We start from the raw sequence: 25,286 nt of genomic DNA, 5'->3' as shown, positions 1-25,286 counted from the left end.
CAAAAAAATTTTTAAAAAACATGTTTTACCATTACCACTGGCTGTTTGGTGGTGTGCAAACAATTTGTCTTTAGAAACCATGAAGGGGTCAGAATCATTAAAAGATTTTGACAGCATTATTAAAAGCAAATATTTTCTGAAAAAATGAAATGAAAGAAAAACATAAGATAAATCAGCCCTGGATTAGAATATCTTGGTTCCAATACTATAAAGCCCTGGGGTGTGCAAGCTCCCCATGCAGCATGAACTAACCGTAAAGACTCCTCTCAGTGCTCTGCCTTCTTCAGAATACAAAGCTTTTCAAAGCTGCACTTATCCTGCCTCTCCTCCTCCTTTTCATTGCAGGGCATTTGCTCAAAGTTGTCTCTTCCCAGCTCCCAGTTTGAAGACTGTGAGCATACAGGCCCTCTTTTCTGATTTGCAGAGACTCACAGAGTAGAGTTGTTCTAACAGGTGCATCTGTCCAGACACAGATTCATCAAACCTCAGACACCTCAAATACAGAGGCGTCTAGGGTAGAACGCTAGTTAGCCCTGGCTCCTTTCATATTCAGTGAAGGGGATAAATGGCTTAAAAAATGCATTTCTCCCTCCACTGACTTCAAAGTGAGCCTTCAGGTCCTAATTTATGTACCTGCTGTAAATGCTCAAAGTTAGGTTAGAGGAACAAAGCCCCAGGCACGACCTTGTCACAAATAATATCATTGTACAACCTTACAGTGGTGGATGACTGATGGCAGAGGGAACAGAGATGCTGCCAGCACTGCACCCCTTGTGCATTGCCAAAGGTGTGTCATTGAGTTTTTCCTGAGAAAGATGCTAGACCTGTATTTCAGTCTACTGGTTTAGAAGCTCTCCATAATATATGATTCATAATCTTTAAAAGCTCATGTACCAGTCAGGTACAGTCCTACAGCTCATTCTGAGTTAGTGACACCCCCACTGGCAAACATATAGATTATCCTCTCATAAAGTTTCTGCTTCAGCCCTGTATGCTGCTCTCTTGGCAAACTACTTGTAAAAATCGTTATCCTAGATAAAAGAATCTAGAAACAAAACCCTATCCTAGAGTCTAGAAACAAAAATCAGCAGTCCACAGCAAGTGCTAAATATCAAAGGAACATTTTATTTTCTGGAGCAAAATATGATCAACCCCTTACAACCAATCGCTACAATTTAACAAATGAGCAGTTAATTACCCCCTAAAAAAATATGTCCATAAAAAAATGCTACTTGCTCTGTGTGTAATTGTGGCAAACAAATCATCTCCTGTAAGGACAAATCTTTTTTTTCCCTTTACAACTGTGGCACAGTTCAGTCACAAATGTTGTGGGTTTTTGGTTTGGTGTGTTTTGTTTTGTTTATTTTTTTTTTTTCATTTTCAAGTAAGGAAGCTAAGGGCTTATTTAATCACAGCATAAATAAAATGTTTACTAAAACACTTGCTCACACAACAGCACACTATATATTTGTAACAATGAAAAAAAATCAGGTGCAATGTCATATGTATCAAACACTGAAACCGAAAGTAATTCCAAAAGAGCAGTTTCTGAGACCTCCCCAATAAACTGGGGGAGTCTCAGGAATTGCATTCCATGATTCTCATGGGTCCTTCCCAACTCTATGATTTCATGAATAATTAGTGTTTCTAATCGATAAATAAAAACACAACACCACTTAATTAAATACCATCCTGTACTCAAGAGGTTAATTTCTCTTCTATGTATTCTTTACATAGGTGTCAAATTAAGAGCGCCTGATAGACAGCCAGACAGACAGATGTCAGACAAATTCAAAGCTTCAGTCCGTGTGTTTGCAGAAATAGATAGGTTGGTTTAGGCTATATTTAGGAGTCTTTTGTTTTTCTGCTTTTAATTCCCAACTGGCTAAGCATTTGCACTTAGGAAATGCTTATTGCTCATCACTCTGCGGGGAAAATACAAAAAGATAAAAATATCTTGTCTATTGTACAATGACCAGATGATTTCAAGTCAAAGATCCTAAGCAATGTCACTATACCACCTAATAAATTATGGTTTATGCACACAAGTGTGGCAGTTTTTATCTCAGAAGAGAAATGTTTAAAATTATGAGCCAGTTACAAGTACATTATAAAATAAAAAGTCCTTCTCTATGCTAATTTTTGAAACCATTAATGGCAGCAGCTACCAAGAAGTTATGGTTCCATAACAATAATTTCTATAATTGGGTAAAAAACTTGCAGCAGTTTGACAGTTGAAAAAAGGGAAAACCTCCATTCAACAACAAGCATAGATAAAAATAAAATCTGTGTTAAGAGTCTGGAAAGAAAATAATTTGTAAAGGATTTCTATTGTCTCCATAAGCAGGGCAGTCATATGGCTGTATTCCATCCCGAATTACAGTGTTCAATTATCAGTCACAGAAGGTCCAGAATACCTCTCTTTGTGATAATTTCTGTTTATCAGCCTGCTTGACTTTGGGACTATTAGCCAGTAGGTGACGCAGCTTCACATAACTCTTCCACAGCTTTTGGTATCTGAAGGACAAAACCAGAAAACAAGTATTTTGGTCAACGAACAGAAGTCTCTCCCTGTTTGTGATTAGGAACACACCAACTGCTAATAATGCACACAAGGTACACAAATAATGTCTACAAGCACCTCTTTGCTACAGAAATAAAATAATCTGAAAGCATTTTCTGAGAGGTGACAGTGCCTGATTAGCTCCAACAGGGTGGGCCAAGTACCAGAGAGGAGGCATTACCGTGTGGAGTGGGGTAAAGAACAACAAAGATCGAGGCAGACCCCAGGTCTCACAGATACCCACCCATCCTCTCCAAAGGGCCACTTCTGCATGCTGGAAAGACTTGCCTGCCCCTTAATTCCAGCAAGTGAAAACTCCTTCTCCACACGGTTTAACTATCACTCACTGAAAAAGGAGTAGCACCCTTCCTCAGAAGTGTCCTTACACCTTACACAGGCTCAAACATTTCAGTGAAGCACATGAGGAAGAGTTCTGCAAGTCACATGCAATATGCATTCTATGAAAAGTGAAATGAAAGTTTTGCTCCCTATGGGTTTGTGATGACTGGAAAGAGTAATTCAAGTTATTTCTGTGATTGGCACATATTTAAGTTTTCCAGTGTTCTCCAACCATCTGCTCTTCTCTTATTTTGGTGGTGTCTAATTACACATGAATGCCAACTACAGCGTTTTCCTTGGTGGGAGTCCCTCAGTGATCTAGCACAAACTTTCACCAAATTTGTAAGAATTTACTCCCTTTGAAGACAACATCCCACCATTATATTCAGCTGCAATTGACCAACATGTTCAAAAGTTACAATGGGAGGAGGAGCAACAAAGCAAATCATGAGAGTGACCCTGTGTCCCTTAGGAAACAATGCTACCTTCAAAATTCAACTTCTGTATTCAGGACAACCCATAAAGCAGACTTTGAATAGGAAGCAGGGAATTAGAAGCCAGAGGAAAGAAGTTTACCCAAGTTAGCATATTCACATTATAAAAGAAGATCCTCCCGAGCAACAACTTAGAGCAGCGGTTTTATTAGGAAGTTTTCATGTCAGTGGCTTTGCAGTCAATGAAGCAGCAGCTTTTTTACTATTTCATAATCCTCCCAGCACCCCACATTCACAGACACATAAACAAATCTCTTCTTATTGGCATTTTTCCCTAGCTATTTCTCTGCAGCATTCTTGAATGTATATATACTCTCTGTCTCTGGAGATACTGATATTTTTTCAGTCCACAAACACATCTGAAATGGTCAATCCATAGATTTTTCTCATGCTCCATTCTCCGCACTTTTGCAATCTGCAGAAGAGCACATCTATCTTTCACAAATCACCACCCAAAAAGAAAAATGAGTTAATGAACAAATCAACCAAAACGGAAAGAACAAATGCCTTGAGGAAGTTTCAACCCAAAAACAAAAACCTGAAACTGTGATGTACAATACACATTTTTCTACAAGTGCTGATAAGGATGAAACAAACTTTGTTATTGCAATTAAGTTTGAGAATTAATAAACCTATTACCATTACAAAAATTCTGTATTAGAACATCTCAAAGAAAAGACACAAAAGAAGAAAATCCCTTCTGGGTGCACATACACCAGAATTAAGCCTGATATTTATGATGGCACCACAGAGGTCTTTCACAAAAAATGCTTTTTTAGTTCGATAAAACAAAACACACCTAAGTTCTGTAAGCAGCTCTGAGGTTAAAACCCAAAACAAAAAACAAACCCACAAGTAAATTTTAAAGAAAAAAAATGTGTGGGAAGAATAATTTTTGTCTCTTTATACTATTTTCCATGGAAAGTACTAGAACCTTTCAAATACTAATAAATTCAGCATCAAAGTAGAGATAATTCTTATATTTTTGGGTCTTAATTATTTTCTTTTTACGGACAAGAAAACTAAAAGATAAAGAGATATGTTTTAAAGATAAAACTAATGATCAAAGCTAAAACAAACCGTTTTATTATCTGGATTAACACTCGATGTTCCCACTTCCTGCCACGTTGGATTTAGAATTCTCAGCAAGCAGTTGCAAAAGAATACAACTATCACACACGCACAGGAACGTTTGGGCCTCAAAACTGCAGACCTGTTGAGCATTTTGCACATAAATCATCTTCTCTTTCTAATGACTTGACTTCTCTTGACTAATTTGTTATTAGTACTGTGTTTGTTTTCTTGTCTCACTGCTGTTTCCAGTAAATCATTCTTCTCTCAACCTGTGATCTCTGCCTTTTTGTGTCTCTCAGTGGAAGGGGAAGGGAGTGGCTTGTGGCTCTCTTATTAGTGGGACTACTAAATTGGGGAATACCATTCCTAAACCACTGCATTGAGAAAAAAGACAACCTTACACATGCACATGAAACAGGCTTTATACTGTCATCATGCAGAAAGCAGATGTCTCCATCAGTGGAAGAATTCCCTGAAATAGCAAGAGTTTAAGAAAAGAACTGGGAACAAAATCCAGACATCACTTTTGTGTCCCTTCATCAATCCACACTGAAACAGTATTTCTTGCTCTGCCTGAAGTCCTGATTCACTCTCCACTACTTCTCTACATTAATCTGAAACTCTATCAGGATATAAAAAGCACAGAAAAGTAGCACAGTTGCAAGAGCTTCCAAGCTAGGAAACACTATGTAGACATCACCCTTCAAAGCACATGAAGAGATGATTAAGTAGGATATGGCAGTATGCAAGAAACAAACATCATGAAGTAATCAAACAGAAGATGGCTATATTATTCCCCATTAGATGTCAGACCTGAAGAACAGGTCTTAAACAGAATTAAACAATCAAGCAGCAGCTCTGAAATAAAAATCATTACTTCTGCATATGATGCACAATAGTACAGGTTACGTGACTACCTGAAATATTCTCCCTGTTAGTAGAATAAAAAGACTCTAACAGTGATTTGAAACATTTTAAAACATCCATTCAGGGCTGTTGAATGAAATGACCTAAATCCATCCTCTAGCTCAGAAGTCTACACGCTACAGACATTAGGAAGCTAGGGTAACTATTTCTCCTCCTCTGGCTTCCTGTTACGCTATTCTCTCTGAAAACACACCACTGGCCTCTCAAAGAAATAATGTGGAGCTTGAGAAACCATGTTTTGCTGGAGCCAGAAGAGCTGTTGTCAGGTTATAAAGTTCCATACCACGCATGCATGCATGTTTACTTCAGCAGATCCTGACTTATTCCAGAGAAAAAGCTACTCCTCATATTTTCCAGTTTGCAGGAGCTTGTCTCATAATGTCCCTAAGTGCTAAGCTTTATATCAGACTCAACTAAGCACATAACCAAGACCTATTTAAGGCAGAAATGACAAGAGTAATGAGTTCCTGAACAAAAAAAAAAGAAGCATCTTACTGAGGATCTCCAGCATAACTGAGTTGCGCAGGTCGTATCCCAAAGTGCACAATTATAGGGAAAGTAATTACATCAGGATTGAATTGTTCGCGGTCTAGTTGATCAATACGAACTGAGCTGGGTTTCTAGGAGAAAAAAACAAAATACAACTAAATTGACAACAGCCCCATAGAAAATTTACTGTCTCAAGCCCACACCATCCAGGAAACACAAAGCAACAACATTCCAAACTTAATAAGATGCACAATAAACCAATCATTAAAACTATAATAAACATTTGGCAACAACAATAACTCAAATAAAGTATTGACCTAACAGTCAAAGAAAAAAACAAAAAAACTTTTTTTTGTTTTAATTTTAAACATCTGGAAATTTACTTTGACTCTTTCCAAGAACTTAAAACAACTTTCTCTGGTCAAGCATCACACCAGAAATAAAAATTAGGATTAGCATTCTGGCATCCAAGAACCCACATGCCTGAGCATTTTACTAAGATCAGGTTACCTCCCTAATTTTAGTTCATGATTTCCCAAAGCAAATGAAGGCATTATTAGATCCATTCAATCACACCAAATTAAACGGCACACACACAAAAAAAATAAATCTGTCATGCTACTCTCATAAAAGACTCCTAGGCTGATGTATACAAGGAGGAATATGTCTTGTATAATGAGAAGACTTTTGCCCTTTTTACAGTTCAAAACAGAAGTTCTTTTCATTGTTGAAAAGGACAGTGCAAATGAAGGCAACTTTTGCTTCAGCTCTATAAATGCAGAGAGTTAAGTAATTGCACATCACTGTAGCAGACATGCTGCTCACAGAGCTTTTGATCACTTACCCAGCATATTTAAAAACTCAGCTGAAGGTGCACAGTTTGTCTCCAAGTAAACAACTTCTCCATTACCTGTCAAGCTGCTTTGTAACATGCCTGCTTACTCCCCACTTTGCAATCAGCTGGATGAGGCCAATATGTTTTGCTTGTCTTACGTTTCAGAAAAAGGGCATTACTTCTAGTTACCTGCATCTCAGAACTTCTCATTTAGCTCTGTAAAGATGCACTCAAAGATGAGTTTCAGTGTTACAGAAACAGCTCCCACCATTCCCTTCACAAAACAATAAAAACTGTGTCAAGAACAAAGCTTTTACCCTCCAAATGACCTTGGTGAAACTGTTCACAGGAATAATTTTCTGCACGGATAAGCAAAGCCAATTCTATATATGGCCACAATTTCAATCTATTCTAGAAAAACAAAACTTACTTAAAAGCTTGACTTTCAGGCACAGAAATATTTTTCAAGGGAAAACTGCTTATCAGCTTTCCTTTAGACAAGATGACTGAATATAAAGTTACATCTCCCCAGCCAAAACAAAAAAAGAAAATATTTAGGTTAGTTATGAGTTACTTAAATTAGCTGAATTTTTAAAATTAAAATTATTAATTATTATTTAAAAATTTAAAAATGCTGGTTTCACCAAAAAAGGAAGACAAAAAAAAGAGAGAAAAGGTCTTCCCCACAGCACATCTTATAAAAAAGGATTAGAACAAAAAAAAGCCCTAAAGAAAATAAAGGGCAAGATTCATAGCAGACAGAATGTTGCTCCCTAAACAAGAGCCTAAAGTCCTAAATTTTAAGGTTGAAGTTTATCTTTTGGGGGGATTATTGTTTGTTTTTTTGGGGGGGTTGCACAAAACCAACTTGAGAAGTTTTTATCTTCTCCTAAGTTGTTTGTGGGTTCTCCCCACTCTTAATATTAAATTGAGGAACCTCTCCCATCTCTGCACCCCTCAAAAAAGCAGCCTTCATACACCACTCCAATGAAAACCAGGTCAGCAAAATACAATTAACAGAATATTAAACAATAATTGTACTCAATATACCAATTACAATCAATATATTAAAAAATACAGACACCTTTTTGATACTTAACAGAGGCAATGAGATACTCGTAAGTGCAAAAAGGACATTTTTCACTATGCATATAGCAGGGTCTGTGTCAAATGTGTGACCTCAGGACCACTCAAAACCAGACTCCTCTCCATGTCCAGGACACTGCCTTGTATTCTGTCCATCAGTTACACAGCTGCTCACAGATGACTGATAGCAAGCAGGACAAAAGAACTTCTCCAAGACTTAATCACAACTGCTCCCTCACTGACTGTTACGAGAGGGGTGTAGCTGGGTTATGCTTTTTTATTTCCCTGTGAACACCAGCCTCCTCTCCAGTGCCCTTTCTGAAGGTTACATGAACAAACAGCAGCATACAGAAACACTGAGTATAAATTGTGCACCAGCAGACAGGATGCAAGCAAATTAGATGTTATTCTTCCAGAGCTTCATCCCTGTGCTCTTTTAAAAGCGCTTTGATAGACTATCCAATAATCACAGCCTTGCCTTTAAAGTCACATCAAAACCAAAGAAATTCTAACAGAACAGAGGCCTGTTATTTTTCTTTTCTACTCCAAATCTCATCAACCAAGGCTCTGCTGACATTAGAACACAACATGAAATAGCATGCAGATGTAGTACAGAAGTATGTTAATATATACACGTATCTGTGTGGCAGTGAGAAAACCATCAATATTTTAGGAAGAGTGAAGTATGAAAGATGACTGAAATTTGTGAACTTCTAAATCTATTCCAACATAAAGTTTCATTGAACTAATGAAATACCACAAATAAGTGAAATAATTTTTAATAATGCTATGTTAGCTGTTTAAGTGGGATTTATAGACTATGGAAGTTTTTTCCCTTCTCCATATTGCATATCTATACACCTCACACTGAAAAAAATAGAATGAAACACACACATAAAACCTAGATTTGATCACAAGGGAAATTATTATTTCTGAGGAGATGCTGTGCAACAAAACAAAATTTAGTGGTTTTACTTTGCTGTGTCAAGTGGATATAACTGAATTGAAGAGCTGTCATTTTTTTACACAGTTTCATATTGTCTCTCCAACAGATTTGTTTTATCTTATAATGTTGTAAAATGCATAGGTAATAGTTTAATACTCTGTTTTTCACTTACATTCATAATCAGTACAATATACTGCAATGTACAGGAAAAATCCACAAACTAAGAAGAACGTCATTGCACTCTTGAGAGAAAATACACGTTCTAACAAAGTCATTATAACATGACTTTTCAAAGTGCTACAGATTTATTTTATGCTTACATATTTTGATGTCCAAACGTCTCTAAAAACACTGCCTTGTAGAATGCAAAGTTTGCCAGTAAAAATATCACACAAGAACTCAGAATTAACACTACAGCCCACAAATCATACTGCTTTGGGCATACAGACATTTAGAGTTCCGTGACACAGGGAAGGAACATATACGAATTCCTTAATGCTAAACAAAAAAGCAAGTTTTCAGCTAGCTGAAATCAGCATATCTTCAGCAAAATAACTGAAGTTATGTCACTGTATAGCATTTAGATGCTGACAGCCTATGGACCAGCATGTACCTTGTATCACAGAAACCACAGGCAAGTTAAGGCTGTTCAGGTTTTCTAATAATTTCTATTATGGGAATTTGGTTTAGCTATCATTTAAAGCAGCTGAGGTAGAATTTTCCATAGTGAGAGTTCACGTGCATTTTTGTAAATCATGTTCCCAGAAACAGCCTAATTTTCTTGTTGTTTGAAAAGTTGTACTTCACTCAGAGTGAAATCAAGGAGAAAATTATCTGACCCAAGTTATTATTAGCTTACTAAGTAGTTTACTAATGTTATGCTGCCATACTTAAAAATAAGAACTAGAAAAATATATTTAGCATGTCACCCCTGGCTGCAGTCTGGGGACAAGTTTGTCAGCTGAAAAACTAAATTTCTACTTAGACATGGTACGAAGTTACACTTCTTCAGAAACTAAGAATCTGAGCTATAAGCAAAGGAGGAAAATGAAGTCAGAAAAAGAAAGGTATTACTAGTGAGAAAGCTGCATGGCAGTCTCAAATATAAGGTCCAAAATAAGCCTCTACTGTGAAGATACCCTTTTGCAATACTGACCAAACTATACAAATACAACCCTACAGTATTTAGTGGACATTCATCTATTCTTGTGACCCACATTTCTTGAAAGGGAAAGTCAGAATAATGGGCTGAATTCACATACACACTGGAGTTGAAAGGAGCTGTGTTCAGAGAACATATGCTTTAAAATACCAATTGTTAAAAAAAAAAAATAAGGCCACAGGGTTTTCAAACCAGGCACTGAAAATTAATACATGCATTAATTAATGTACACAAAATTCCTCAGTGCGAGTGAGAGCAACACACAATGTGGAAAAAACTACATAGGCAGAAAACCCCTTTTCCATTATCACACCAGTGTTAGGATAGCACACGTTAAATAGAGCTGTCAATAGGGGGTCAAAGAGGAAGAGTAAAGTAAATAGCAAACAGTTACTATTTCTCTGGTGCTGTGTCTAGGAAAAGAGAATGAGATCATGCACATAAAGACAGTCTTAGAAAATAGGAAAGTTTTACATACATAAAATATAGAGGTTCCTTTAAACACGCACACTGAAACAGTGCCCTTCTGAAAATACACCCATCAGTACAGCAGCAGAGGGGACAATTCAGGGTTGGAACCGGTCAATAAGCTGTTCCTATTGCAATCTGCAACAGCCACCAGTCACCTTTTCCTATTCTAATTTAGCCTGTAACAAACTCTCTGAAAGAACACATGTACATGTCACTGGATTGTTCAAAATACCAAAAAAATATTTATTTGTTCTACCATGCCAGGGCTGGTAACGATCATCCCTTTGCATTCTTCTGCGTACTTCTGCCATTCCAGTTCTTCCCACTGAAGCATGTTGGCAATCTCCTCTTCAGGCACCAGAGCTTTACTGCATCGTAACAAGTAGAGAAGAATCTGATGCATTGAGAGCACTTCTTTTCCTCCATCTTAAAACCATAAAAAAACACCACATTTCAGAGATTCACTCCTAAAGAATGAGCATAAGAGAAAGCATGCAGAACAAAAACCATTTGTATGAGCAAAATAAAATCCAAAATGCTTAAGTGATCTGACAACTATGAAAGCAAATATTTTACTGATGAATGCTGCACCTGCATAAACACTTTGCTAAACTAAAGCAGTAACAGTAATGGTGGCAAGAGTAACAGTTCCTTCCTACTGTAAACTTGAAGATTCTAACTTGCCCAAATAAACTTCAAAATGAGTAAGCAGAACAATCTGTTATGTTGCCCAGTTATATCTTCCTTTTCACAACTATACCATTCTTCTCACAACAGCAGTTAAAAAGCCTTTAGGTGTTACGCAGCTTTTTTAAGAACACTCAAAATTTTACGGGATTCTTCTGGATGAATATAGTAAGCTATCCCTGCACTTCAAACTCATCTGTAGTGCTTACATGCTGTAACTGCAGTAATGAAGACTAAAGAGCCTCATGCTGTCTTCTGTCACTAAATGAATCAAGGGCATGTGAAAATTACTAAATACCTCTGAGACCCCAGGAAAAACACACAGCACAGGCTGCTTGTACCAATAGAACACTATAATCTGACTGGTTTAAGGTAGCCAGTTACAGATGCGAATATGCAAACAGGAAGGGTGAGTGATGGTCCTGACAGATCACTGCTCAGTGGTCACTCAGATCACTGACCATTCAAATTCAGTATGTCTGCTCACGTAAGTAAAAAAGTCACTGCATGTTCCCAGTGCATTGATATACATCTCTAACTCCCTCCTTTAATAACAGTGTTAATTTGTTGGTATGGAGGAATCTTCAAGTTTCAGCCCCACAGAACACAAACACTGATTTCCCTCCCTCAGGGAACAGAAACAATCTGGTCCAGGCACTGAGTATGTTTAATCACTACACCCACAAAAGAGAAATGGTGACAAACCAGAAGTAAAACCTCAGAGCAATATGGGGAATGACACCACAGCACAAGGAGTGTGATCCTAGGCACAGTGGAAAAGCCTTGCAGAGCTGCTGCACAACAGCAGCACTGTGTAAGATGATGTCCTCTACAAGGCACGTGAGGAGCCAAGCCCTTCTCTTACTTCTGCTGGGATTACAGCACTCCTGCACAAAAATGATGTCAGGCAATGGTGTAACTTGGCCTGTCAAAACAACTAACTCACTCAAACTCCAAGATGGAATCTTAAGTGGGGAAAATACACCCCAAACCTCACTGGAAATAGAAAATTCTACTAACTAGCTACAGGGGCAGATTTGTAAATGTGCGAAGTTTTCCTTCAAATTAAAATGGGGACTCCACTTACAAGACTATTCTTTGTCAACAACTGGATTATACTCTTATGCAACAGGTAGCCCACACCCACTAATCACTAAAATATAAGTGTATCCTTACCCACTGAAGATCATGTACAGGTTGCTATAGATGGTACTAAATGTGCTAAATGAAAGTCAGAGACTCTTTCTATGCAGCACTTGGGACCTCAATCTCTCGTCTTTTACTCTCTGAATATATTTATCATCATAAAAACCTATGAAAATGAATACAATACAGCAACTGTTCTGCATGCTATGCATCTTAGTAAACCAGATATGACTAGGTCAGAGCTACCCCAAGGCCAGTCTCAAACTAAATCCACATAGAAAACCTGACATCCCAAACCCCATTATTTTCAGACAATGTTAGGAAAGTAAGAAAGAAAAAGCAGAAGGGATGGGAAATCAGCAGCTCATTCCTATCTTTAAAGAGACAGCTGATGGATGTGTGGAGATCTGATGTACCAACATCTTCTTTGATTAGACATAAGAAGTGCTCTGCAAAAATACCTAAAGGAAATAGATTTTCTCAAGGATACTTCAAAAAATAATCAATAAAAAATGAAAGCTTGATTAAAAACAACCTGTCAAAAAAGATGCTAAAAGGCAACTATATATGCAGAAATATCAGGGAAAAGACATTTTTTAAAGAGTTAGAAGGCTGGGGACCTTAAAGAAAAAGCAGCACACTGGAATACATATTACAGAGACTTATCTCTCCCTATCAGTAAACAACCCAACAGCACAGAAAAATTCTCAACTAAAATTAAAAAAAAAAAAAATCAGCATATAAAAATCCTGAACAGGAAAGCACCCTCAAGCTACACAAACTAGGCAGGACAAACTTGTTCTCATTTTGTGATGAGGTCAAGTTAATCAGCCACCTGTGGCTTGATGGCTTATTTTGTAAATTGCTTCAGCAAAACCAAATCAGTGTTTGCTAGCAAGCCTCAGAGCTTTGCTTCTGATTGAACAGTGCTATGCATTCAGGAAGGAACAACAATTAGAAATACAGTCATCTAGCCATCAGTACTCTCCACAGTAACAAGTCAAAACTCATTTTGCTCCAGTTATAATTAATATCCCAACTAAGTTTCAAAGCCCAGACCAGAAAGCACCTCCAGGTCACAGTCACAGCCCTCTTGCTGAAGGCTCTTCCATGTTTCATCTGCACCCTAAATCCCACAGATGTAACACATCCTTCTGTCCACACAACCCTCCTAGAGCAATCACTGGCAGGATCTCAGCAGTACACATTTTCAATGGAGCCATGATATTCACATCAACTGAAAGTCTGTCCTGGTGTCTTAGGATGTGTTAACTGCCTACGTAAGCTGTTCACTCAAAATGAGAGCAATGCTCCACGTGGAATCTTGTCCTTGGCTGGCAAGCCAGGGTTGAACTGCATTGGAATGACAGCCGTTGCCTTTCAGTATTTGCTACAAGGTCTAAGCCTGCATTAGGATCAGAAAAACACGTCCTCAGCTGTGCCAATCATGCTGACCCTTGCTCATCAAGAATTGTGTTCTAACCACATGGTACCCTGAAGAGCAAGGGGGACATGAAATGTGTGATATTAGATAACAGCCCTTCTCAAATGCCATAGCTCCATCGCAGAGCACACCAAAGAGGACCCAGCAATGCCTAAAATTACTACAAACACAAAAGCTGGAAACAAGATTTGGCCTTCCCATTAGAATTCCAGTTCTGAGTAAACCCTCCACACTGCCAGCAAGCACTGGCAGTAGGATGTAGACAAGTAGAAGCACAGATCTCTGCACTGACTGAGCTATTTGACTTGCAATAAGGTATTTTCGTGTTTTTTTTTTTTGTGGAGGTTTTTTTCTGGGGGGTTGTTTTCTGTTTTATTGGGTTTTTAAAAGTTTTGTTGATCTAATTTGTATAAAGCTATATAGTACAAATATTACCTGGAAGAAATCTCACGAACCGTGGCATGAAGTGATATCTGGGACAGGAAACAGAATCATTTTCAAGTGAAGGACCTTAAATACAAAAAACATACAGAAAATTTATGAACAGCAAGATATTTGCAAAAGAAGAAAAGAGGCAAATTTGCTGCAGATGAAATCAGTGAATAGCGACTACATTTGTTAGAGCTAAAGTTTCAATCCAAAAAATAACAAAAAAAGACTTATAGTGAATACTTTCACACAATTTAAAAGAAATCTAAAATAATTTTAAAATAATAAGAGCCTAACAAAAACCCCAGTACTTTTAAATAAAACAGTAATAGAAAAAGGTTGGTTTATATAATCAATTAATTATTACACCTAAGCCTTACAGGTACAAGCACTAGTTTATCTCCTCCCAGTCAGTGGGGTGGTTTTTGTTCACCGTAACAAAGATAACACAGAAATTTCCACAGTAGTGTTGTTTTTTTGGGGTTTTTTTTTGTTTTGTTTTGGTTTTTTTTTTTGTTTTCCTATTCACCATATAAGGCTTTGCAAGAAAATAAAAAAACTAAACCTGTAAGTACCTGGTGTTAAAAAAAGAAAGAACAATCACAAGTAGTGACAGGAGAGACAACACTGACATTAGAATATGTTTAGTATCAAACCAAAGGTTACACAAAATGTATTAAACCTGTGTGCTCCTCTGTCTAACTGCATTAAGTGCAGAGTGCAACTCCACAAAGTCAAGACACCCTACAGATTCTGTAAGGTAATTCCTTTGATGCTCTCATTTCTCTTTTAGACCATGAGAAGCATTCTCCTCTGTTGCAGTCTTCACAGAAACAAGCATGTTCATCTTGTCAAAAGACAAAAACATTCAGCTATAATGATAAGGTTAACTCTCCACAGCTGTCTATATGACACTGCTTTCTGAGCTGACTGCAGAGAAATACTGTATGAGCAACTTCTTGTTAGCTTGTTAAAAGGAGAGAACAGTTTACCTGACACCTTGACTTTGAAAATACCATGTACATGATGCTCTGTAATATTAAACATACAGTAATATTTACTGTTTGATTAAAAATAAAAAATCTGGATTAAGGCAGAAATATAGTTTACTTGTGAGAATACAGTGCCAATTTTGTACATTTTCATTGCTACAGCTCACACTGTGGAACTCTAATTTCATTTTCTTGAAGAATAGATGAAGCTTGACCCTCTCATGGAAAACAGCAGTTACGCTGCTATTTTGAGGACTGTCTCAAAGAGAATGTTACCTTTAAGATTCCAGTCATACAACTCCAAAATATCTTTGAATAGATATGAAGAGAACAGTTCAAGGCCTCTCACACAAAAATTCTGGGGAAAAAAAATATAGACCAAAACTATAACTATATAATATACTGCAATATAAATAATGCCATTCATATATGGGTAAATAAAACACAATGAAAAAAACCCAAAAAACAGTGTCTTCGTATCTGCCGACCACTAGATATTGGATTCTGGAAACTGTATTGATATATTTGTGATCATCTACTCTAACATAGCACAGTGTTCTCTTTAGAAAGCATTGTCAGGAAAGAATGGTATTGAACTCTCTTTGCTCAATGTCCAAATCAAACAGTATAGGCAAAAATTATGAATCACAAATAATCCACCAATCACTAAAACCTCTTCCACCTGAGCAAGCTAAGCAGATGACACATTTCTGAGAAATATCTTTTTCATAGTTCACTTTTTCCCACATGCTCATAATAAATGTTTATAAATCACCATCTGCAGTATCACTATCAATTCCATGGCAAGCATGAGTACAAAACAAATTGAGGATTATGACCTAAATAGCCAACAGAAGAAAAAAGCTGAAATGGAAGAAAAAAAGAAAAAAGAGATTATTTTCATCAAATGAGGAAGTGGCTCCTTCAGTGAATGAACATATAACCTTTCCTGAACAAACAAAATCAGGCCAGATTGATATAAACTGTGTATGTATAGTATCAGCCATAAATTCCAAACTCAATGCCACATTCACTTTCAAAAATCATTAATAAAGATGGTCTCCAAATAATACTGTAGCTATTTACCCAGAAGCCCCCCCAAATGGTGACTTCCCTATTTTGCTTAGTGGCCATTTGTTGTTTCAGTTCAAGATTTGCAGACAACATAGTACATTCACTTTCTTACAAGAAATTAATAGCTTTGATCACATTATTCTTTCTGAGGCATTTCAAGGCTATTTATTTCAGGGCTTTTTAGGCATTGTATATATTCAGATGCCATTGAGCAGCCAAAAAAGATAACTAGAAAGAAAAATGTAAATATATATGATCAAATTAAATACTGATCCTATCTTTGAAGCTAATATGCAGGGGTGTTTCTGCATCTATACACACTGCTCCACTGCAGCAATTTACTTTGCAAACTAGCTCCACAAGGCATTAATTAATAATAAAAAAATCCCACCACAAACAGGTTATGAACTCAATCTGCTTTTTTTTGTATCCACAGGAAATTTGTTTCAGCAACAGCTTATATTAAGTACTGATTCAAAGCTTCAAACTTCTGATTAATTTTCTGCTGTGCCATTGACTTATGTGGTCCTGGAAAAGGAATAGCTCCATGCACCTTATTTTTGTCAGATATAAGAGAAGGGAAATGCCTAATTCAATGTACAGATATTGCATATAACTTAAAATGAAAGGAACCTACAGATATAAGCACTTCTTACTATCTGAGTTTAATATATGATAGCCTAGGTAGATGGATTGATGCTAGTACCTGTAAGTGCAAATTCTTTTGCAGCCACTCATTCAGAACAGAGCCAGTCTCTTAGAGACTTCACAAGGTGGGATACTGAAGAGTTTAATCCATTAAGCATACCAACAACTCATGACCCACTCTGACTTTTAGACTAATTATCCATCTTACCTCAGGCATCATCTCCTCAATGAAATGAATTGTATAGTCAATGTTAAACCTGATTACTTTGCATAGAGGAATCTGTAAGGAAAAGAGAAATTCAGTATTAAAGCTATCAAATGCATAGTTAATACAATTTTGTATGCAAAGGTATTTCTGTCTGCTGAGAAGGGCACTTACTAAAACAGCTGCTCTGGGGGATCACGCAAAGGCAAGAACACAAGCATGTGTAAAGGGAGTACCAGTTCCAGCCTTCACCTCAGTAATAAAACACAGTGCTGACAGGAGAGATTGTGAAGGAAGGTTAAATAATGCCATCTACTGGAGACTAAATTTTCTTCAGGAGAAAAAGTACACTTGTAAACTTCAGTCAACCTGTATCTTCTCTTACTTGGATATTTGCATGTGAATTTGTTTTGTGACACACGTCAGATTGATAGAGTGATCTAAAAACAAGGTGCTTTTTAGCACATTGCCAGTTCTGTCAGCTGCATTGTCTTAAAATGCAGTTTTAAGTCAAAGCTACATAATGATAGCTTAGGGATAAATTACAATTTTATACTAATTTCATGCAATAAATATTCTCAGTTTCATCTGACCGGTTAGCAAGGCAAACAATTTCTTTTTTTTCCACCTTTTTACAGTCTATAATTTGCTGAAGGTGTTTCATTTTTAATGGGATTTTCAGAGAAAAAAAAGCTGAAGTCCTAAAAGACTACAAAAATGCCTAATTTTCCCTTACACATCTACAACTCTTACCCAACTTTACTACTCACTGGCCACAAAAGCATGAAAGAATGTTAGAATAATTCCATGATCTGTGAAAGTGAAGCAACCCAAGGTTATTTTACATTTATAAGCACACAAATATCTGAACAGCACTGGGGTTGCAATGAAATCAATGTACAAAGCAGAGGTGCAATATTCTGATTGCATCTTCTTACAGCCCACTGTCAAACATTTGACTATTTTGACTACAAGAATCTATTGATATCTGCATGACAAATTAAGAAGCTGCACCAAATCAACCAACAAAACTATATTTCTTAAAATTTGATACAGCATTAAATGTAAATACAAATCCCTCCCAAAACCTTGGAAGCTAAATATACCATTTAGAATCTGAGCAGATGAAAACCTGTCACACTTAAATCAGTGAAGCTTTAAAAAAAGCACAGGGATTGTTTGCTTACTTTGTAACACATAATTTAAACTAGAAGTTGAATTCTTTAGAGAAGTCGCAACAACTAAGACCTCCATAACCGGAGTTCCATCTATACAAGCAAATACACACTAAAGGAGCACATGGTTGGTAGTGTAAAACTGGTTTGATTTTTATAATATGAAAATATTTTTTCTGTTACTGTACTAACCATTTTCCCTAATACTTGAGCTGCTCAGCAATTACTCAGTAACAATAGCAGTAACTCAGTAATAACGCTAACCATGCAAACTTAAGACTTCGCACTACAGAAATTTGACTAATGCAAAGATGTTGGTGCTCAGATCTCCAGTTTTACTACCTTTTGCTACCTCTGTTTTATCAAGTATGTTCCAAAGTGTCCCTCAAAGAGCAGGTTTTATGTTGTATGCCAAAAAATCATCTCATGACATCAAGAGATTCCTTCCAAAGGGCTTTATATCTTTTAGTAAGAGGAATTGGCACCACAGTGTGGCTTGATATTTGTAGCTGATCGTTTCCCCCTATCTGGAAGCACATATAAACATGTACTTCACAGTAAGCTTAACAGCTTCACTAACTACACATATCAAAGAAGAGTTTTCCTTGTTGTCTGTATACTAAAGATTTCCATAACTCTCTGCCTTCCCATCACAAAATAGACACAAAAATTGTAAAGACAAGGGGGTCTCTTTATTATTTAATATGAGTAAAACAAAACTTCTCCCTTTTGATCATTTGCAAAGTGAAAATGTAAAGCCTTGTGATAAATTTGCCTTGAACTCTGAGGCTGTTAATGCTACTGGGCACCAGTGCTTCCCATTACCATGCCAGAGGCTGAACTCCACCCTCTCCCTGACTTCTCAACAAGACTCCCTTCCCCTGACCACCAGAAGAAAAGTGTTATATCCATTATGTAAGCAAACTGTCAGGGTCAAAGTAATTTCTTCTCAGTGCCTCTTAGTTCTAGGATCCTTACATCCCAGTCCTGTGTTCATAACCATTCTTACACTGAGTTGTGGCATTGGTGATGTAGCTAGTAATAGGTACAAAAACCACAGAAACTAACACACACTGAACTTTTTGAGAAAACCTTGAAATAACCAAGATAACAAAAAATCTTCAAATGTACAGAAATTAAGAATCTGCATATTTTCCACTCACATTTGGCTAACTGAGCTAATATTGGAAAAGCCAGGCAGTCAGGTAGCAATCATTTCCTTTTCTTGCTACACCTGCTTTCAAAACACAAACTTACACACCTGTACATCCCTACAGCTTTTACCAAAAATTGCAACTTGCTAGATCCTGAAGAAGCTGAATAGCTGTTAGAAAGTGTTGGATACATCTAGGTAAGTTTTAAGAAAAGAGAAAACCCTTTAGAGTGGATCTCTGAAAAATTTCATTTGTCACTTAAAGGGAAAACCCTTTTTTGTTATTATTGCTAGTTTTTTTTTTAATTTTGCCAACTTAATAAATCCACTCAGACAATTTAAATCCAATTAGCAGTCTTAACAAGCTGTTCCATGGTTTAATCTACTTCCAAACTGTGAAACACATAAAAACATTACTTCCATGCACATCACAGCTTCAGTCACAGTCAAGACAAAACCCGAGATTCATTAGCACAAATATCTTTCCCCTGTCCCCAGTGCTGGTAAGATGTTTGTAGCATACATGCATTGTTGTTTTAGAGAAGTTTTGTTTCAGGGAAGAATGAGCACCTTCTAAAGAAATCCCCTGTATGAAACCTAAAGTAAGCAGCAATGACCATACTTACATTTGTTAGTGGGGCATGTGCAAACATGGAGAACCCTTCAAAGATATATTCATGGTCATCATATTCAATAACAGTAGGTCTGTCTGTCTTAAAAAAGCAAACAAAACCACCACGGAGTAAGCAAGAAGAGTACGACTTTTGTCATCAAAAACAAAATCAGAGTCCTAGTTCAAATTATTTATAAAGTACTTACTAAGAAATTTGTGGGAGGTGACACAGTAATTCGGTAGTGGTATAGCCTTCCAGCATTGTTGGTCATGGGGCGACATGGTTTAATGGGCTTAAAGAAAGAGATAAGTAGAATTATGTGTAGAGTCAAGGCAAATTGAGATTAAAAGAGAGAATAAAGCATTTCAAATAGCCATGAAATATGCATTAGGAAAAATTAAATAAAAGCAGGTAGTCATAATTAAGCATTCTGGGAAGGAGGAAAGTGTGGCCTTATCTCCATTTTCACTTTAAGAAATATTTTTAAAGCTATTCAAAAGCAAAAAAAGGTGAATTTCTTTTTTTTCACTTTCCATTTAACTCCCCATCTCTCATACACACAACAGTTAGCTGTTTACGTTCCAGACTGATCTCCTCTACTATATAAATTTGTTTCAGGAAACACATTTTAGAAGTTTACAAAGAGAAGCCTGGACATCACACAAGAAGATCTCAAGGTACATTATCAAGCTAGGTATCAGCTCATCTGCTTGGGGGATATCTGAGGCTTGAAGAGAGGGTATTAGCATATCATCACAGAGGTAGCTTTGGTAACGCCACTCTATCTCCCAGGTTGTAATGCTTGACTTTGAGGTCCAAAGGCAGCCAGATGCCTGCGATTTCATGTTTCCCTCCAGCTTATTCTGAAGCAGTCCTATGTAAAGACCTGAACTCCTTAACAACCAGCCAAAACCAATTTTTCATATGCCCTACATACAACCTGCTGCAATTCGGAGGCTGCCACCAGCCCATTTGGAATACACTGGGAAAAAGAATAAAAGCACTGCAGTGAGCAAGGTACTATTCTGAACTGCAGAACAAAACCTGGCCTGTGGCAATGGCAAGACAGATACACCACTATGTTGCTTTGACCACTTTGAAAAGCTTACGCAGTAAGAAAGGTGATTTCATTGGCTCTTCAGTCCCAAAATAAGCTTTTCAACTTATAATTACAGCTGTGACAAGGCAGCTGCAAATAAGCTCGTTGAAAACTAGGCAGTTTCACCTAGAGGACACTGTGGAAAGTATTATATCCAAGGAGATTTTGTGAAACGTGGGATTCCCAGATGGCATTGTTCCAGGGAGCAGCTGCCTTCATGCAGCAAGTTTTATATAGTTTTCTCCTCCTAAATTTTCTCCCTTTTCTGCAAGAGGAACACTTGATGCAACATGGGGAGGAACAGATCCTGAACTGGAGAAATTTACAGTAAGCTTCAGACCAAAGCCGATTTTCTGAACTCAAATAATTCACACAAACGTTTGTTACTCCTTAACTGCAGAGAAACAAACAACTGTTTCAGTAAATATAAACAGGCCAATTGAAAAATAAAATTTTTCAAGAAAAAGTATGAAGATAAATTGAAAAGCCTACAAAAGGCAAGAATGCCTCCTGACAAGCCTTCTGCTGCTTTCAGCAACAGAATTACTCTTTTTTTTTTTTAAAGCAATCACTTCACAAAGTGGGCCCTTTACAACATATTCATCCACTTGAAGATAGCAGATCTCTGATCACAAGTTCTTTGCTATTAACGTAATCATGTTATAGAAACTTAAACAGAAACCAAACAAACCCAAAGCTGACCAAACACAGGCCAAAGTTTTCTACAGTTTTGAGATGGATTTAATTACAAGTATTGCATTTTAAATATGAGGTTACCTAACTAAGTGATTTAAAGTTGCAAAAGAGTTTTTTTTTTTTTTCATTCATCCTGTAAATCACAGGAAAACCTCCTCAAATCAACCCAGCCAGGAATTTACAGCTGCAAACTTGTATTCATAATTGCAATTCTCAGAATTACTAATACCTCTTCACCAGGATAAATGCCATGTCTTATTCCTGTTCGCCGGGCTTTAGCACTGCACTTGCACAAAGGTCCATCATTCATCTGTCAAAAACAAAATAGGATTCTGGTTTTACTGAAAAGTGGTTTTGGAAAAGTATGTTGGTTTTAATGCCCTGAGTGCTGATGCTTCTAAAAGCCTGTCATGCTTAGATTGAGTGGAAGTTCTTAAGCCAATAAAACTCAAAACACTGTAGACTAATGTAAGAAAACTACACAGCAGCATTAGGACTTCATCACTGTTTCAGAAGCATAAGATGGAAAAACACTCTCACCAGAATTGTACTACCCTACTATAATATACCTCTTTTCCATTACTTATACACACAAACAGCATGCTGACCACCTAAAACAAAACTCAGGTCCTAAACATGCATGTGTCAATATTTACATGCTGAATTCTCCATATTCAAACAGTTCCACTGAGATCTCTGACTGAAAACCTATCCTCAACTAAGCCCTCTACCATTGAACAAGGCTATCCTCTAAAATACAAGCCATTCAAAGATTTTACTTGGTACTTTAAAGAACTGATGGGAACATGTCAAATCCATCTTATGAACAGATCAGTAAGAAAGAGGAAAAAATACAGGCTTGAGTATTCTGTATGGGTGCATTAACTGCCTGTACCAAAAGGGCCTGTGAATACATAATAAAGTTGGTGTCTTTCTTTTCACTTTTATGACCAAGATCAATGTAGACTATCAACTACTGCAACAGCCTTAAGACTTCTACTCTTACATTATGCTTACTGCAGAAATCCAACAAAAGAAGCCCAAAAACAAACCAGAGAATCAAATTAAGTTCCAAACCCCAGTTTTTAATCAAAGTTTGAATCCAAGAAGTTAAAATACTTTCTGACTTATGAAAAAAACCACAAACAAATAACCAATAAACTTGCAATGCAATAGAAAAACCAATAAGAACTTTTCATGCTATTAAAAGCAGTCTGAAAACATTATCAGCATCCATAGTGAGGCTAAATGACATTACCATATATAAGATGTAATGTGAAGATACCACAGGAAGCAAGAATCACTACACCACTGTTAATGTTTGCTTTAGGCAGCTGGGATAGGGATGCAACCTTTAGTTTTGATGTTAACTTCAGTTTCTTCAGTCTGGCACAATGCATATATATGCCAAGAAACATAAGAAGCAGGGCACTTCCCAACTCCTTTGGAAACTTAGTCACACAATCTTAACAATGGAGTGATGTGACAGCTTGTTGTTCACACAGCTTTTCCCATAGTCTGAGACCCTCGAGGAAAGAACATGTTCAAAGAAATAGAACATGCTCATAGGTAGAAGCATACTTCCTTACTGGCTTATACAGCAACAAGACAGAAGAGACTTCAAAAAGTAGTGAACAGCTAATTGCTCATCAGTGCTCCAAAGCTAAGCATCTACTGAGGCTATTTAAATAATCATCATATATTTTTGAAAAATCTCATCCTTAATTCTTACTACTGTTCAGCACGAATACTGCCTCTGTTATATTAAATGCACCTGAGAGATGAAAACTGAGACATGTGAATGAAGAAGCACTCAGATACATACCCATCTTGTCTCTAACAGCCCTGCTCATAGAAAAAAATGCAGGACAGAAATAATGAATTGATGGTAAAATGATGGTGAGAGACCACAAATTTATACAGGCAATGCCTTCTCTGACCAACAGTGCAACACAAACAAGCTGATTACATTTGTAAGGCAAAAGCTACCACGGTGGCATTGAATTTAACTATTTTCTGGCAACTGTCGACACTGCTGGAGATTATCCAAATTAACAAACAAATTGCTCAGACTGAAGGGTTGGGAGGATCCATCCTACAAACCTAGTTTCATGTCAGATTGTGTACTTGTACATGTCAGAGTGTGTGGCAATTATTCCTGTTTTATTTATTGACATAAAGCATTTTGACACACCAGATAAATACTTTAAAAACTTCAAACCTTTTCAAATAAAATCTACACAGAAGTAGTACAGCACTGACAAGCTCACCATGATTGATTTCAGCCTTTTCAAGAAAGATGAAGAGCCAGTCTCAAGAAAGTTTTTGGTAAAGAACATTTTTCAGCAGGAAACTCATAAACCAAACATTCCTGAATCTATTCCTTCTACAGTTATTCCACTTTTTTTGTTGTTAATATTCTTCATAGAACATTACTTTGACATGTGCCCAAGAGCTACACCATTTTTTTCTGTTAAATATCTAAACAGTTCACTAATTTTGTTTTCCGTACAAATAAAAACAGCTAGCTATGCTCAATCATTTTTTTAACTAGAAGCATAAATATGAATCTGTAATAGAATATTCAACAGACTTGTGAATTACCACAATGGCAATATGCTTTCCAGTATCTCTTCACATTATGATTTGTTGCATGCTAAACTCATATATCACACAAAGTGACAAGAAAAGAAATTTACTGAGGTGCCACTTGAAATGAGAGAATAGATTGTAAAATATTTAAAAACTATGAAGACAGTGAATTTGCAAACAAAAACTAGTCTTCTATGCAATGTGTACATGTAAAACAGCAATTCATGAGCACAGCAATTACATTTAATGAGAACTACAATCTCCATGCAATTACAAAAGAACCATTAGACAAGAAATTAGAAGCATTAGCTGCATATTTAAAACATTATTTATCATACGAGCTGAGAGCTTAAGGTGAAAAATCTGTAATGGATGTGAACATATTGCCTTTTTTCCACCACAGAATTCAGTTGTGTACCTTTATCTCAGGGCTAAAAGGACAGCATTAGCACATTGTTAACATTCCATTTCTATTAATGCTGTTAGACATGATTCCAACTGAAAAATCCCCAGGATTAATTAGCTGGAACCACACTCTTGAAATCAAAAGTGCTTTGAAGATGAGAGAGAAAAGGGAAAACAGAGGTAAAGAAAGCATTCTGAAATAGAAGTCACTCTGCATATTGGACAACAAGGCAAAATTTTCAATTTATTGGAAGAATGACCTTTGGACACCCAGTACTTTTCCCTCCCACCCTACCTGTCCTGGATCATTGTACCACAACTCTTCGTGGAGACGATCAGGGTGTGCTTTTTTACGCTTAATTTCTGCAATGACGTCAATAACATCTGAATCTGAACTGCTGGAGCAGCTGCTGTCATCTTCAGAGTCACACTCTGACTCACTGGAGCTCTCTGATTCACACAGAAGAAATAAAGATGGCTGAAAAACATTTACACATGCTCTCTTCTCCATAGCAATGTATTCTCTAACATGAATTAATGT

The 25,286-nt window shown here is 36.9% G+C and overlaps 1 protein-coding gene across 1 annotated transcript in view; it reads right to left on the bottom strand.

Moving 5' to 3' along the window:
- DROSHA (drosha ribonuclease III) overlaps positions 1–25,286 on the bottom strand; it is a 70,306-nt gene that overhangs the window by 35,102 nt on the left and 9,918 nt on the right. The window contains exons 6-15 of the mRNA XM_062499523.1: positions 25,041–25,195; positions 21,978–22,058; positions 20,159–20,245; positions 19,966–20,052; positions 17,015–17,086; positions 15,361–15,442; positions 14,099–14,173; positions 10,643–10,812; positions 5,893–6,017; positions 2,418–2,517 (exon numbers count right to left, since the gene is read on the bottom strand). Of these exons, the coding sequence (XP_062355507.1) occupies positions 2,418–2,517; positions 5,893–6,017; positions 10,643–10,812; positions 14,099–14,173; positions 15,361–15,442; positions 17,015–17,086; positions 19,966–20,052; positions 20,159–20,245; positions 21,978–22,058; positions 25,041–25,195 (1,034 nt within the window). The remainder of the gene's footprint in view (positions 1–2,417; positions 2,518–5,892; positions 6,018–10,642; positions 10,813–14,098; positions 14,174–15,360; positions 15,443–17,014; positions 17,087–19,965; positions 20,053–20,158; positions 20,246–21,977; positions 22,059–25,040; positions 25,196–25,286) is intronic.

This window comes from Cinclus cinclus, chromosome 1 (genome assembly GCF_963662255.1).
Source record: "Cinclus cinclus chromosome 1, bCinCin1.1, whole genome shotgun sequence".
Classification (NCBI taxonomy): domain Eukaryota; kingdom Metazoa; phylum Chordata; class Aves; order Passeriformes; family Cinclidae; genus Cinclus; species Cinclus cinclus.
Note: the sequence above shows the minus strand (reverse complement) of the source record. Positions and strands in the feature narration are given on the sequence as shown.